Below are 16,349 nucleotides of genomic sequence, written 5' to 3' on the forward strand. Positions count from 1 at the left end.
ACATGTATAATTTAATTTTAACTAATATAAAAAGACTTTGAGAGAGCTTTATAAAAGTCAATTAAAATGTTGACCTTTACATATTGTGAGTTATTTAGTCTCTACGAAGTTTGAAAATCATGATACATAAATTTACTCTTCTATATTACCTTCTTATTGTGAAAAACCAAAAAAGCGAAAATATCAAAAAGACCTTAAACAAAAGTTGGAAAACGAGCCAACTATAGTCTGTATCTTTTACCCTTTACATTTTTTTCGCTTACTGGATCGTCCATGGCTTATTTTCTAAGTTTCTTTATTAACAGGCCCTTTCACTCTATAAAAGCCCAATCATCAAAACATCCAAGAAGAAACGTTTTTTGACTCTTTTTTTTTCCCCCTATTTGTTGTAGCTTAGCTTAGCTAGTTAGCTGTATAAATAAAATTTTTTATTATCGCATTATATATTTAAATTTTTTTTGAGGGGCAATCAAATCTAAAAAAATAAAATATTTCATACTATTTTTTAATTTCCTGCACTTACTAATTACAAGTTAGCAAAAAAGTTTCGCTATCAAAATTAAGTTGTCATGCATGTGTGTTGCTATCTGCAGAGATCATGGTCACGGCATTAATTACGGGTCGACCCAGTATGGACATAGTTGGTAAACATCAATAGTGGATTGAAATTTCGTTTTGTAGCTCAAGGCCGGATAATTAGTCATAGATGTTGATCATAATATATATGATCGATCGGGCTTCGACTACGTCACCATGCATTGATTTATCTAGCTAGCGCGCGGTGATATCAAATCTCACACACGTCTCTTTAATTAATCATATATATCTTTTTTTTTTAAAAAGATGGATCATTTGCTCGCAACAAGGAATTTAGTTTATGTTGTCTTAAACCGGTCCGCGCCAGAGAGTTTCTCACCCTCATGCCTGGTAGGAGGCGAAACTTCCAACTAAACCGCCTAAAGGCACCACCTTATATTGCGATAAAACTCTGCCTCATCTGCAGGACTCAAATCTGCTTCACTGGAATACTTTATTTGTGAAATTCTTAGAAATATCATTCCCATGTTTTAAACTCAAGACCTTAAAAATGTAAAGTTGGTGCTCAACCATTGAGAATTACAACTAATTATATACTCCGTATCTATGTACATGATTTACTTTCTATTATGTTGGCCACAAAACCAATATATTGGTGGAACTTGAAAGTCAATAATGAGTCGGTTATCCATTTTAAGAGACAGCTTGGATTGCTATAGATATATATGCATGTTTGTTGAGTAATCAAATATATATTTTCAATTTGTTCGGACAATTAACTCTGAATTGATATTAACTTAAATATACATATTGATTATTTTCTGGTAAATAAAATTATTTAGTTATTGGGAAATGTAGGTATTAATCTTGTTAGTGCAATTTTAAATTTCCCGGAAATAAATATAGCACTGTACCAAACTTCATAACGCCGATAGATTGAAATTTATCATACAATGAAATGAAATCATCAATTGATATATACTAATTAACCTAGCTAGCTTATAAACATTTCTAACGTGTTATATATACCGTCCAGCTATACCTTTCAATTACATATTTGCTGCGATGGACATATGAACACCGAATCTAAGGCCAGACCACCTTTTTGGTGAGTACAATCAATTTGTGTCATTGAGAAGTTGATTTTTGTTGGCTCATACGAGTCTAGAACAACAAAATCTCCTACACGATACCGCAACCATTTTCCTTGCTCCTTTAGAAAGTGTTGAGATGTCGCATGTTGGCCATCGGATACAGAGAACTGAAACCGAACCGGCTTCACTGTCCAACCATGTACTTGATGATTTATGTTAGACGACGACGACGAGTATTTTTGGTCTGGTGGCGGTCTTCCAAGTCGAATGCGGAAGTAAAGGCTATAACACCCGGCTGGAAATTCAAACTCTACGTCTCCTTCTACTTCTAGCCACCATATTTGTCGGAGATATGCAACCGTGTGAAATCTGTAAGCACATGCATTTTCCATATATGAATAAATAATTAAGAAATGTTAACTTTTGGATTAATTAAGAAAAATGTTGTATATTACTGTATATATGTTGTTACTATTAACTAATAATAATATGAAATAGTCGTCGATGATGAAATTGCACATATATATAATTTTATTTTAAGATTATGTCAATATCTTGGACGATAGGATAGGGTGTGTTGAGTGTAGGCGACACATTTGTAATGATTATTGAGAAATAGCTTCGGACAAATGCCTTAATTAAAATGACGAAAACGTGACATCTCATGTAATTAAGTTTAGTACTCGGACTTTTCAAACGTTTCTATAATCTATAAATTAATATTATATTAATAACTGTACTAACAATGATACTTTCTACAATACAGTACGTTGACTGCTTCTTCTTCGTTATTTTTTTTCTCTGTTCTTCTCCTTCACATTTTATAAATTATAAATAATAACGATAATAGTAATAATTAATGACAATGATGATAATGGTCCTGATCAAAAAGCTGTTTCTTCTTCTTTGATACATGTCCATGAATTATCACTACAATAAAGTATACATAATTGTGGTTGAAAGTTCTTTTAGATTTATAAAATGATCATATCATCAAGAGCTATTAATTACTCGTAATTATCAGGAAGTTGAACTGATAAAATATAATGTTCATATAAAAACTTTTGATAATTAGATTTGATAAACCTACCTAGCTAGCTAGATAAAATAATCAAGTTACTTAATTTATATATTTCTAAAAAAGCAAATTAAGTCGATCAATTATAATTAGCTAGCTAGAAGAAATTAATTAAAAATGTGGAAATTAATTAACCTACATGTATATATATATATACCTGGAGTGTAAGGTAGGGATGTGACTCCAATATCGACGATCATCGATCCCTGTTATCTTCATTCCTTTCCATGAAGCTAACAGGCACATCCCTCCTCTTTCTTTCTCCATCCAAACTTCCTGCACCCGCCCATCGATCATTTCGCATTACATATATATAACATAGCTAGAAAAAATAAAATTAAAAAAAAAAAAAAAAGTCCTGTATATATATACCTTTGTAGCACCAGAGATACGAGTGGGACAACACAATCCAGCATAAATGTCTTTCTTATTAACCAAACATGATTCGGAACTGAAGATCATTAGTCTCTTGGCGAGAATCCGATAGTTTTTAGGCAACTTTGGGTCCCATATAAAATCAGCCGATGAAGCGCGGTGAAAAGCACGATTGGTTCTTGCCAAGTTGCAAATATCGGGTGGGTCTAAGTGTGCCAGAACCATAGCTACACAGTTCTCTGGTAAGTCTCCGAGACCCGGCCGCGACCCTTGTTTAGTCTCTGATTCCGCATAAGAGTTTTCGGTTGAAAAACCAGATCCCATATATATATTGATAAGAAAATAACACAATTGTACGTACAGATGTTTGTACTGATGTTAGCTCATCATAAGTAGTAGTGTTATATGTTGATTTTTGTAGGCAAAAGAATTGAAGTAGTTAATTGAAAAGATATGTGTGAATGGTACGTTATAGAAAGGTGGGATCATATCAATGTGGCCGGAGACATTAATAATTTGTTGGCCAATGTGGTTCACGCATTCTTATTATATTAAGTTATTATTATTAACATGTATCTATTCGTATTATTTTTTTCTATTATACAATTTGATATTATAATGAACAAAAATCTTATAATATCTACAAGTAGTAGTGTTTTTTCATTTTATCTGGTTCTTAACAAATCTTTGACCACATTTCGGGCATTATTGCATATCACATTGGTATGTATTTTATCCACAAATTGCAATTTTAAAGTTAAGTTATACATAACTAGAAATATTAAAACTTCAACGATTTTATATGCTCCGCATATATGGAACCACCCAAACATATATAGATTATTATATGCGAGTACTAGTGATATATTTGCTTGAGGAGAAATCATTTAAACTTATCGATTTTCGATTCTATTCTACTTTCACTAATTATACAACAGTAGAACGGACAATACGTACGTGATGACAAATAATTTATCAAATACTTAGATATATATAGTGTACATAAGCTCGTAAACTTAATTTGATATATAAAATAAAAGGTGATGCTGCTCGGCAGCCGCATTCGATCACCGACCACCATTTTTTGATTGTTTAACACATAATAAATATATAAAACATAAGTATATTATTAATATATACTAGCTAGAATATCTTGATAAATGAATATGACTATCTAAATTAATATGTGAAAATATAAGCATTGAACGATAAAAACAAAGAGAAACACGAGAATTTACATATAATATACTAAAAAACTAATGTGTGATGCATAAACTTTTATTAATCGCGAAAACCTTTTGTAATATATAAAATCATCTTCATCTCCCATATAAAATGCATGCAAAAAGCCGACAATGACAAGCACATTAATTCCTATGTACGTATGCGCAATTAATCAATGAAAATTTGGAAAGTTAATGAAGAGTTAATATAAGCATGTTTACTGGAAACGTGCCTCCACTGACACCACAATCCCCCGAATGATTGGAACCATAAACTAAATCCCACATATATGTTTTTTTTTGTTTTTATCCTCTACGTACGTATATTTCAAGTGAAATTATTGATACATATAATTGATGTGTTTGCATATATGGAACTAAAAGTATGGCAACATAATTAAGTACATAACAAAGTTACAGTAACTATATTCCCTTATAAAAAGCGGCTAAACTTGAAATATTTTTTGGAGGAGTCAAACATTATTTGATGTTTGTGTGTTATTATTAGATCTATGACTTAATTATTAGATTATTAGATATATATGACTTGATTGTGTTAGATATATATGACTTGATTGTAATTGATCTTGTTTCCATATATTTAGGGAAGGTGATTAGGCTAGAATAATCTCGAACGATAGACATTGTATTATATATAGGGTGAATTGTTAATGAGAAGATCATCAAATATTTTGACAACTTACATGGTATCAGCCTACTCTACGGTTTCTTCTTCTTAACCCTACTACCGCATACCACCATATCACCACCTCTCCCTCAATCTTCTCTCATACCTTCCACTCATATGGATCCCAAAATGCATCCTGCACTCACTGTAACTGATGTGCAAAATCGAGCTTTAAATTTATTAAACTAGAACTACCTAAAAACTCACTACTACGCACTCACAGGCAGTGGACCCGATTGTTTGTAATATAGTTAAGAGATAAGTCCGCGTTCGTTCTCCGGGATTGGAAATGACTAGTTGCTTTATGAAATGGTTTGGAAAGCGGGTGTTGCTTTGAAAATCCTCTTTGACAATTAAAGTAAAATTGATTTGCAAACTAATTGCATAAATTTGAAAAGAACTTCAAACAATATAATTAAAAGACATCCACCTTGACTTCACTCGACTTCAAATGTGATTGCATTTGATTAAGACCAAATTCTTTAGAATATAAAGATAATCGTGACAAAATTAAGATGCTCACGTGGTACCACCAACCGTGAACAAATTACCGAATCACCTAATTGTTAGTTGAATTACCCAAGCCGGTACCACCAAAGCAAAGACAACTTTTTCTAAAAATTAGTTTATTTGATTATCGAATTATCAATTGAACCTATGTGACAACAACGTGGTACCACTAACCGTTATGAATCACGTTGACAAAATTAATCTTTTCTTAAACTGACATTCACTATCATACCATAAACTAGTGATAATTACTCATAGACAAGTAACTATTTTAAAATCACATATACATTCAACTGGTACCACCAACGAAGAAATATATGCAACCAATATCATATTTAATTAACAAAAAGAATTAAAATCATCAAGATCACAGAACAACGATAATTAAATAAACTCTTTTGAATTAAAAATGTTGCAATCACATCATTCGTCTCATTACATCAAGGTGGATGATTAAACTTTTAGCCACTCATGATCAATCCACAATAATAATTAAAATAGAAGAGAAACATGATGTACCAATCGTTTGAGAAATTGAAATTGCAAGACAGTAAAAGTAGATACGATCTAGATGGGTGCTCGTGAATCTTCAACGAATCCGCCTAAGAAATTATCTTGATTGGAGATTGAAGTACCTTTGTAGAACAGCTCCTAGAAAGATTTTTGATAAGTTGGGAATTAGGGTTATGTTTCTTATTTATACTCTCCAAAATTCTGATGCAGAAACGATCCAATCCTTCAGCCCCCGTGCACCCAATGCGGCGCAGTGGGTTGTGCATCCCCCTCACTGCGCCGTAGTGAGGAAGGTTTGACTTTGACTTTTAAGTGACTGCGGCGCAGTGGCAATGGATACCTCCACTGCGGCGCAGTCCTTTTCCTCGGCTTCCTTTTCCCTTGTTATGACTGTGGCGCATTCTCTCTTTGCAATCCCCACTGCGGCGCAGTGGGGTTAATTCACTTTGAGGTCCGTGGATAATGACTGCGGCGCAATGGCCATGCATCATACCCACAACGGCGCAGTCAATGCTTATGTTGAACAATCTTCTTTCGGTCTCGAATACATGCCGAACTTCGCCATCTACTCCACTTGAAACAACTCTCGATTATGATTAATCACTTCTTGACCAAATATCTTCCGGAAATGCACCAAATGCACGTGTAACCTGTTTAGAGCCTGTAAACACTAACAAACACCATAAACGCGCCAAATGCACATAAAATAGACTTAAAACACTTAAATAAATGGTCAATAATGATGTGGGTAATGGGTATAAATTAGTCACATCAGTAACCAATATCAAGAACTTCATTCCTCTCACCCTTGAAATGGAAACCGTTCAATACGATTCCTGGGCCGCACTCTTAACTCTCCATTGCACCACTCATAATGTTTCTGATCTTCTCTCTGGTCGCGACATACCATCGGAGGCGGCACCATCCTCCTCCGATGTCGCCAAAGACAAAACAGCAAAAACAACATCTCTCACTGATGAAGAAGGGAACCGATTGGATGCTATAGTTCTTCAATGGATCTATATCACCATCTCAACGGATCTACTTCAAACAATTCTCCAGCCAAAAACAACCGCCGCAGAGGCATGGCAGACGTTGAGAAACTTATTCCATGACAACAAAAATACTAGAGTCGTTCATCTTGAAGCCAAGTTCTCCAATACCAGGCTTGACAAGTTCCCCAACATGTCTGCATATTGTCAAGAGCTGAAGGTTATTTCTGATCAGTTAGCGAATTTAGGAGCCCCGGTTCCCAGCCACCGTCTTGTGCTACAACTCATCACGGGTTTGAACGAGGCATATGACAACATGGCTACCCTCATTCAGAAAACCATACCCTTACTAGATTTCTACACAGCCCGCTCCAAACTAATTATGGAGGAAACCCGTAAGGCTACTCAAGCCGCCTCATCAAACTCAGCCACGGCCTTGCACACTAGCCACCCCCGCCTGCTCCACCGGCCTCTGAAAACAGATCCAACAACAACAACATTGTATTATATATGTGGTGAATTGTTAATGAGAAGATCATCAAATATTTTGACAACTTACAGTTATGCGTGACATATTAAACATAATTTAACAATTGTTTTTATATTTAATTTATTGATATACTCATCATCATTTATATCTATATTTGTATAACCATCACTAAGTGTATTACTAAACAAACAATACAGCTAGTTAAGTATATGTCTTATAAGTGATTTATAAATTAAAAAAATACTTTTACAATCTATCATCAATCATCATGTATATATAGTTAACTATATAAATAATAAATAAATAGATATATAAAAGGTTAGAAAGAGGGACACAATGAGAGAGATAAAAAAAAAAATATTTAAAAAAGGAGCTAGTTATTAGAAAAAAGGTAACCTCCGCCAAAAACAAGCAAAATGCATTGTAGAATCCTCCATCACCAGTTGGGCTACCCCAACTTTATTTAAAAGTTTTTCCAAATCTAGTATATAATCGCTAACGAATGGCCACTTTAGATGGGCTGGAACCCCTCCCTGCCCTTATTAAGTTCTGTCTAAGTTTATAAAGAAAAAGTCCCTTTTTATTTTAGGTAATTCTATCTTTGAATTACCAGAATTGTCCTTTCTTTTTATGTTTAGCCCTAATGGTGGTTTTATTTCTGTCTTTAAATTTATAAAATGTTGTACAAGTAACTATCTTAAACCACACACTCTTACGAGCAGAGAACCCGGTCAGTGTAGTATAGTCTAATGATAAGCTACAGGATCGTTCGCAGGGACGCGTTGTTTTACTTAATCTAGTAATATGTGTAATTCTAGCGGTTGTGGGGTTGTCACAATTTCCTATTATACTAATGCAATAAAAAGTAAATAAAAGTCGCAACCGCTAATTCAGAGAGAGGCTCAGCCTGAAAATAGTTTGAAAAAGAAAATAACAGTAATTAAATTAAAATACTTGTTTGGCATCTCCGATCTTATGGTACGACCAAATACTATCCTACCGGTTTGCTAGACTGTTGGAAGCTTAATCACGGCTCAGATTCTCGTTAGATTCACTTTGCCTAATTACTAGTGTTGTCGTTAGACTTACACTACCCTATAAACAAATTTTCGTTAGATTCATTGTTTAAGCATTAATGACATGAAGTTTGTATTACTAATTCATCTTTTAATTACCCGGCTCTTAAGCCATGACCAGATATAATTATCTCTGGTAACCAGAGTGTTCGTTTTTAAATCAAAGGATCGCGTCTGACATTGTTAAGTATCATGTTCAATTCATCCTAAATATTATGGTTCTGGATCCCTCGGTTACAAGTGAATCACTTTTTACTTCTAGTTATAGACCGACTAGTCGTTTTCTGTCCTAGCATATTAGTCCTAGTGTATGATCATAGACAACCATCAGAATTAAACTAATATGTTCAGATATAAAACCAATTACAATATGAATTACTGATAAACATGGATCTACGAGAAACATTAAAACACACTCCAACAGATTCAAACAACCACAGTAAAACAATAAGCGTCTACATGATCACATTGATCCAAACAAGTATTTAGCCTACTAGCCTAGCATTATTAATGGAATAACAAAGTCTGAAAAGATGAAAGACATTCTTCAACAAAAGAAAGATAAATAAAAGATAAAGATCTAGACTAAGGATAAAGATCGGAAGGCGTTAAAAGCTCCAAAACCTTCTGAAAATCAGCAAAGTCGATCTAGGGTTGATGTTGGGCGGCTAGGGCTGCTGAATCGGCTCTCTCTTCGGGTTTTGAGGGTTAGTTCGGCTTAAATAGAGAGTAAAGTCAGCTGCTAAACTGGGCCACCCAACGGCGCTGGCTGGGCCTACCAGCGGCGCTGAGTCTGGGATGTGATGTGCCAGCGGTGCTGGCATGTGGCTAGCGGCGCTGGTGGCTTCTGCTGATGCTCACGCGTCTTCGTTCGGCTCTCGAATCACTTCCTTGTGTCTTGTAACTTCATAGGCTTCCTTTTTAAGTCACTTGATGTCATTTATCCTCTCTCGCATCTTCCGTGAACCTGCATAAACATACAATTCATTAAGTACCAATAGTTCCGGAATAATAACTCATTTAGACATAGAAATGAAGCCTTTCAATAGGGGTTTTTATCACAAAATGGACGTTCATCAAGCCCTTAATGAATTAATTTACACTATAAACCTTTATTTTAATAATTAACACTTTAAGTCTTTATCTTCAAAAAGTTTCCACTATCATAATTACATCAACCTACACCACTTGACACCGCCACCACCACGAATAGTACCATCACGTACGCCATTAGACCATCTTCCTCACCACTACCGCCGCATTGCGCGGATACCATGTTCGTTGAAAATGGTTAGAAGATAGTGAAGTCATAGTTCATTTGAAAACCTTAAACATATTTAATAATACGGAGTATATTATATATGTATATGGGTAATTTTGGCACATCTTTCTCTTAGATTACCACTAACACTCTAACAGGATTACAACATTCGATTAAAATGCAGTTAAGAGTACAAATATATAGATCAAAGTGGATTTCTCTATTGATTTGATCATTTGCCAACTAAATTTGTGACCTTATAATGCTGGTCAAATTCTTGGTGATTTTAGATATCCTAAAAGTATGACAAAATTCTATACATATGTGTGCAATAACTAGTTGAAGTGGAGGTGAAAGATATATTGTCAAACAAGTTGATCTTTAGGCTTCATGACCGTAGTAGTTGATGGGTTTTTGGATATAAACTATTTTGGGAGGTTTTGAATATTAGGAAAATGAAATGTTGGTATTATTTAATACTAGCATAGCTATATATATTAGGATGTTATTTGTGTTAGTAATAAGTTTTTATCAATATATATGAATTTTGTTCTTTCTCTATTACAAGTGTGCTGTGTGTAAAATTCCTTAATTTTTGATATTCTATTTGAATCAACGAAAATTAAAAAAATTGTTTTTGACATTCTCACGAGAATCAACAGGTTCAATCGTTTATTATTTTTTCCCCCTAGCTACATCACCTTATCCCAAAGACGGTTATTGAAAAAATCTGATAAAACTTTGAGAATTGTTTTTAATATATAATGATAGGGAAATGCTAATGAGTGCCTCTAGGGCATTGCCTAAATATCATTAATTATCTCAAAATTTCTAAATATAAATAATACTTACATTAGATGAACGTTACTTATTTTGTTATTCTAAATATATCCTTCCTTCATTTGGTTTTATGTTACAAACTTTAGAGCTCATCACACGGCTACTAATTTCGTACATATAGATATATTCTGTACAGCTTATTATTTTTGTTTAGTGACCAATATTTTCATAGTTTAAAATGATTATGGAATTTCAAGTCAAGCTATGTATGTACTACATAAGTTTGAGACGAAAATAAAATATTTGTTTTAGCCAGATAATCATTTGTATAACTTTTAAAAATTATTTTACAAATTTAAAAATCATTTTATGTTCACAATAAACATAATTTCAAGTTTCCTGAATACAATAAAGCCGACCTAAAGTTCGTGCACACAATAACTTTTGGCGATTAGTTGACTGCATTCCGACGCACTTAGCCTTTTATGTATCTTACCTTATATAATTTCTAAACGTATAGTATGGCATATGACATTGTAAACTACATGGTTGTCATCGGCTAAATTAAATACTCGTAAAACACTAATACGATATATAATAGATGATGATGTATCATCCTTAACCCTATGAACCCTCCGGTTTAATAGCATTAATGACGAGATTTGGAGCGTACCTTGAAAGGCTCCGAACTCTACGCACGTATCACAGACAAAAGTACAAGACAGAACGTGCCTCAGTATGTACGACTTATGCTTGTACCTTGAAACCACAATTTGTAGCACAGCTGTCCACGGCTAACGGCTAAGTGTCCAACGTTACCGTTAGCCTCCAGCCGTCTAGATCCTTCCCAAGAGGCCTATAAATACTCCTTGAGAGATCCACAAAAACCCTAATGCATTCTTACACACACAAACACCTATATAAAAATACTTGGTGGCGTGAGGCTAATCCTTCACACAATTAGGGAACACCCAACAAGTACAAAACAATCTATATTTCACCCTGTTAACCTCTTAATACCTTTTTCTCATACAAGATTAAAACCCCTTTTATTTAAGTGTAACTTTATCCTTAAACGATAGAAAATCTAACACATAAGCATAATAAATGAAATAAAAATGTACTTTAAATCACATTTATTTTGATTCAGTACTAAATTTTAGATCGAGGAACACCCGTTGTCACCAGTGACGTAACAGTTTCCAAGTTTTTGAAAGTTTATTAGTTGAGAATTTAGTGACGTGGGTTCCGCTTGATGGATACAGAGAGAGCATGCTTTTGGCCTTGCCTGTTAACACCCTAGTTAAAGTAATTAATTACTAATCACTAAATAAAATATTGTGTTTGAAAACTATGTTCCCGTAAAGACAAAAAATAAAGTTAAAATAATCACAAATTTATCAATTCGTTAATCTTCAACTAAATATTAATTAATCTACATATATATAGAATACAGTATAATCACACATTAAAAAAAAAAAAAAGAGTATAGTCACACACGTGCACTGAACGAAAACTCGACTTGATATTAATTAAGAGTTAATATGAACTAAAATCAAACACTACAAAATTTTACAATACCATGTATTTTATTAATTTTTATAAAACCGAATTATAAAATTCCTATATTTCTATGATTGAGTCAAAAATTAAGTTGCTCGTCAAGGAAAAAAAAAACAAAGGTTCTAGGTTCCCACTGTATTTTTCTAAGTGCATATTTTTGGTCTTCATAAAGAGTTGTGAAAGGGTTCAATGACATCGTATATAGATCATGATAACTCTCAAAATGTCTTTTACCATACACGATGTTATTACAAAATTAAGATAAAAGTTCTATATACTCGTATGTTGGAAAAAGGGGACCAATAATTAAAAACATTTTAAGGCACACGTTTTTCATATATTCATCTGGAAGAATATACCATATATTTATATTTATATTAACATTTATATATTAAAGATTGTAGATGACAGTTGGCAAATCACACCATGTCAACTTCAAGCTAAGTATAATATATCTTCGCACCATGTGCATTACCTCCTTCAATTCCACACGACAGGCCAGCTTTTCTATTCGATTAGTATCTTTTATATTTTTTTAACGTTCAAAATATCGTTTCGCTTATCGGTCCTTACGTATTTTGTATTTTGAGTAATGTCATTTAAATTTGCAGGGAATCGCGGAGGGGGAAATCTTCTATTAATCCGTCAAATGACACGACGATTAAAATGAGTAGACCTTGTCCACTCAGGAAAAGAACTACTATTTATTATGAAATCGTATCTATAATAGAATCGCGTAGTTAAATCAAAATGTGATATAACAAATTAACATAACTATTTGGGTATTTATCATAAGTATAGGGACCTATATTTTGTATTGTTTCTTCATATATGTGTGATAAGTTATATACGAGTAATTTTTTCTCTCTTATTTTCATTGATTCATTACATACTTTCAAAACTTATCGTATTTTGACCATTGTTAACTTGAAAGAATGCATGAACGACAAAATATTTTCACTTGTATATAGTGTGACATGTTTAAATTTATAAACTTGCATTAGTGATGTGAAAAATTTCTAAGCTTAATTGAATAGTGCTTTAACTGTGTCACATCTTCCTCAAAATATGTCCATTTTATCTTGGATTGGCCGATTTTGTCATGAGTTTATCAAAGTTTTACTGTAAATAAATGTGTGAATTTTGTAGAGTTGTGAATAACTTTATTTCTTGAATGTCACACATATATAAAAAGGAAAATTATGGGAACAGCAGAGTACATATCCCCCTAAATGTTTTTCATGAATAAATAATCAAAACTCCTCTGAGTGTGAGGGAACAACTGTCGTTCGAATGATTTGTCATAAAAATATATATGTAACTAACTAGTCACATAAAAAGTAATTAAAATGAAAAGTATATTATAACCTCAAATTATTTTGCATTCAGTCATATTGATGTCTTCTTTTTTCTTTCTCTGCCTCTAGCCAAGAGGTTAGGGGGAGAGGAGTGGTAGCTGCATGGCTGGCGGGTTGGCCAAGCCGCTGACTGCACACCGCCTGCGGCATGCCAACGGCATGGAGTTGGACGGGCTTTAAGCCCTGCGAGGCATGGAGGAAAAAATAGACGTTAGGAGTGTGTGAAAAGGTGGGGTCCAGCCTTTAAGTGACCGTTGCCATTAATTAAAAAAAAAATATTTCCTATGTGTGTTTCAGTTGAAGAAGACGCAGTGTGTATATATATTTGTATAGAAGACAATTGTGTTGTAATTTAGTGAAGGATAAAAAAAGTTTTTATGTTTTTAAATCTCATAGGTTGCTTAATTATTTATTATATGGTTTTGTTAAAAAAATGTTTGATTAAATTAAATATAAAAGAAAAAAATAAAATTTGTGAGAGTTGAGAAGGTCATGAATGCCATTGAAAATGGTTGGGAGAGTTGATTGAGAAGGTTGAAAAAGAAAAATGAATTGGAAATATGCTATTGGTAAAATTTGAGAGGGATGAAAATCTAGAAGACATGACTCCTCTCCCCGTGAATGATTCTATGTTATGCTTAAAAGTGTAAAGGCCATATGGCATGATTTTTCTGCAATTAATCATCACAATCAGTTTCACACACTGACAAAAAGTCAAAGCCTAAAAGTGAATTTGACTCGAACTGATTTTGTGAGTTCCATTGATTTTTATGGTGTTCGTTCCCAATCGATTAGGTTGAGCATATATGACAGCGTATGTGCAACGATATCCTTTAATGTTAGATTAATATACTGCAGTAATAGCCTTGATATCCATAATATGTGATCTACAATTTGACTTTTAGTTTTATTAGCTATGTATTATTACAAAAGTTATGTTTTTAGAAAGCCGAAAAATAATGTTGTTATGTATGGTAACAAAATTTTTACACATGTAAATCATTGTCTTTTTACACAAACAAATAGTAACATAAAAAGAATACTTTTCTCGTAGCATGATTTCGTAGAACATTTCATCTTGATTAATAAATAAGGTAGTTGTCTTGTGCGATTTATGATCCATATTAAACGAAAAAGGTATTAAAAAAAAAAAAAATCTTTTGAGAGGGAGTATGATCCAATACTCTACAGTCTACACGTATGACTATAAGACTATAAGTTGTATCAGAATAAGCTAATACATGGCTTATAGGAGTGTTTCATTGTATGGACATGGAGATATTTTCTTAATAACACCTTATAAAACAGCATTTATTATAATTTTATTTTTACAGAAGCTTAATTAAAGATACATCTTTACCATGTGAGAATTTTTTAATGTTTTTATATTTTTTTTATAATTAATAATTAAAAGTGATAATTTTGACAATAAATTTGGGCCTATCTAAAAGAAAAAAATGGACAAACAAGAATGGACAGGGTAAAGCTATCCATACATTTGACCCAATTGCATCTGAAATTTACTTATTTTATGGTTTAACCATTTGACCCGATATAGGCATATAGCTTTTTGTCAGTCATATGGTTAAAATATTTATCCGCAAATTAAATGTCTTAAAAACTGCAACTCCAAAATATTTTTAAAATCAGTTTTTATATGCCAAACTGTAGCACTAAGAAAATTACATTTAAATGATATATATTATCAACATAAAACAAGCAAAACAGAGACTTTCCAAGAAGCTTAGTACTGATTAATCACTAATGATGCTGGTTTACCAATGGTCCTTCGCTTTGGAAAACTTGGGGATAAAAAGAAAACAAAACACCTTAAACAAAGCACTTTTGTAACTACCGTCTTAGAAATGTTCTTATTAAGTTCTTAAAAACGTACATTTGCCATTAGAACGGTCAGACAGTTCAATTTATCTAAGTTCTTGACGTGCTTTAGACTTGAATTATGTGCTTATATGAAGGTCAATTTGATCTTAAATCTTGATTTATTTGACGAGTTCATAATTATGTACAATGAAATATTAAAGTTCGGTTCATAAACGTTCATGTTCATTAAAGTTCTAGTTCAAAATGTTCGCAAATGGTCCTTGCATTTATTGGGTTCATTAAATATGGAAATGTATATATAGAAAAAGATGGAAACCTAGAGAGAGAAGTCACAACACTGTTCATTCTCTTCTTCTCTCTACTTTCTCACACTAAAACACCTTGCAGCCACATTTTTCACCCATAAATTCATCCTTTGATTTTGGATTGTTAAATCGAAATCACTTGTACTTCTAGCATCCTTGTGATAATCAAAACGTATTTCCTAAATCAAATCTCAGGTAACAACAACAAATTATGAGTTTTTTATCAAATTAAAAGTGAACTTTTTCAACTTTATGTTCTTGATGATTTGGTCCAATTTTGATATGAAATCGTGTTAATGATTGTTGGGTTTGTGTCTAAATGTGTTTAATAACATATATGTGAACAAATTTGGGTCATAACATGCTTTAATTTACAAAACCCATTTTGTGAAAGTGAAAGTAAACTTGCTCTTGAGGATATGACTTGTTCATGTGTTATTCGATCTTGAAAAGCATTAAAAGTGTTACGGGTTAATGTTAATATGCATATATGTGCTAGTGCTATGTTTTAACAAGTTCTGAAATCGATCTAGATCCTCGAATCACGTTCTGTTCTTGTTCAGCTCGTCTGGGATCATGGGACGATCCTGGGTGGGACGATCTTGACCCCAAGATCGTCCTGGGCAGCTCACATTGTTCATAGTTCATGTCCGTTCGATCTTGA

General features: G+C 33.1%; 1 protein-coding gene across 1 annotated transcript; it reads right to left on the reverse strand.

Annotated features, from left to right (window-relative positions):
* Positions 1 to 1,434: 1,434 nt before the first annotated feature.
* Positions 1,435 to 3,546, reverse strand: LOC122605485 (F-box protein PP2-A11-like). Its single transcript, XM_043778439.1, has 3 exons — positions 3,082 to 3,546; positions 2,867 to 2,985; positions 1,435 to 2,000 (listed from the first exon to the last, which is right to left on the reverse strand). Exons 1-3 carry the CDS (start codon positions 3,406 to 3,408, stop codon positions 1,583 to 1,585), a joined length of 864 nt encoding a protein of 287 aa, XP_043634374.1. The 5' UTR covers positions 3,409 to 3,546; the 3' UTR covers positions 1,435 to 1,582.
* Between the last annotated feature and the right edge of the window lie 12,803 nt (positions 3,547 to 16,349).

Source organism: Erigeron canadensis, chromosome 6 (assembly GCF_010389155.1).
Source record: "Erigeron canadensis isolate Cc75 chromosome 6, C_canadensis_v1, whole genome shotgun sequence".
In the NCBI taxonomy this organism is placed as follows: Eukaryota; Viridiplantae; Streptophyta; class Magnoliopsida; order Asterales; family Asteraceae; genus Erigeron; species Erigeron canadensis.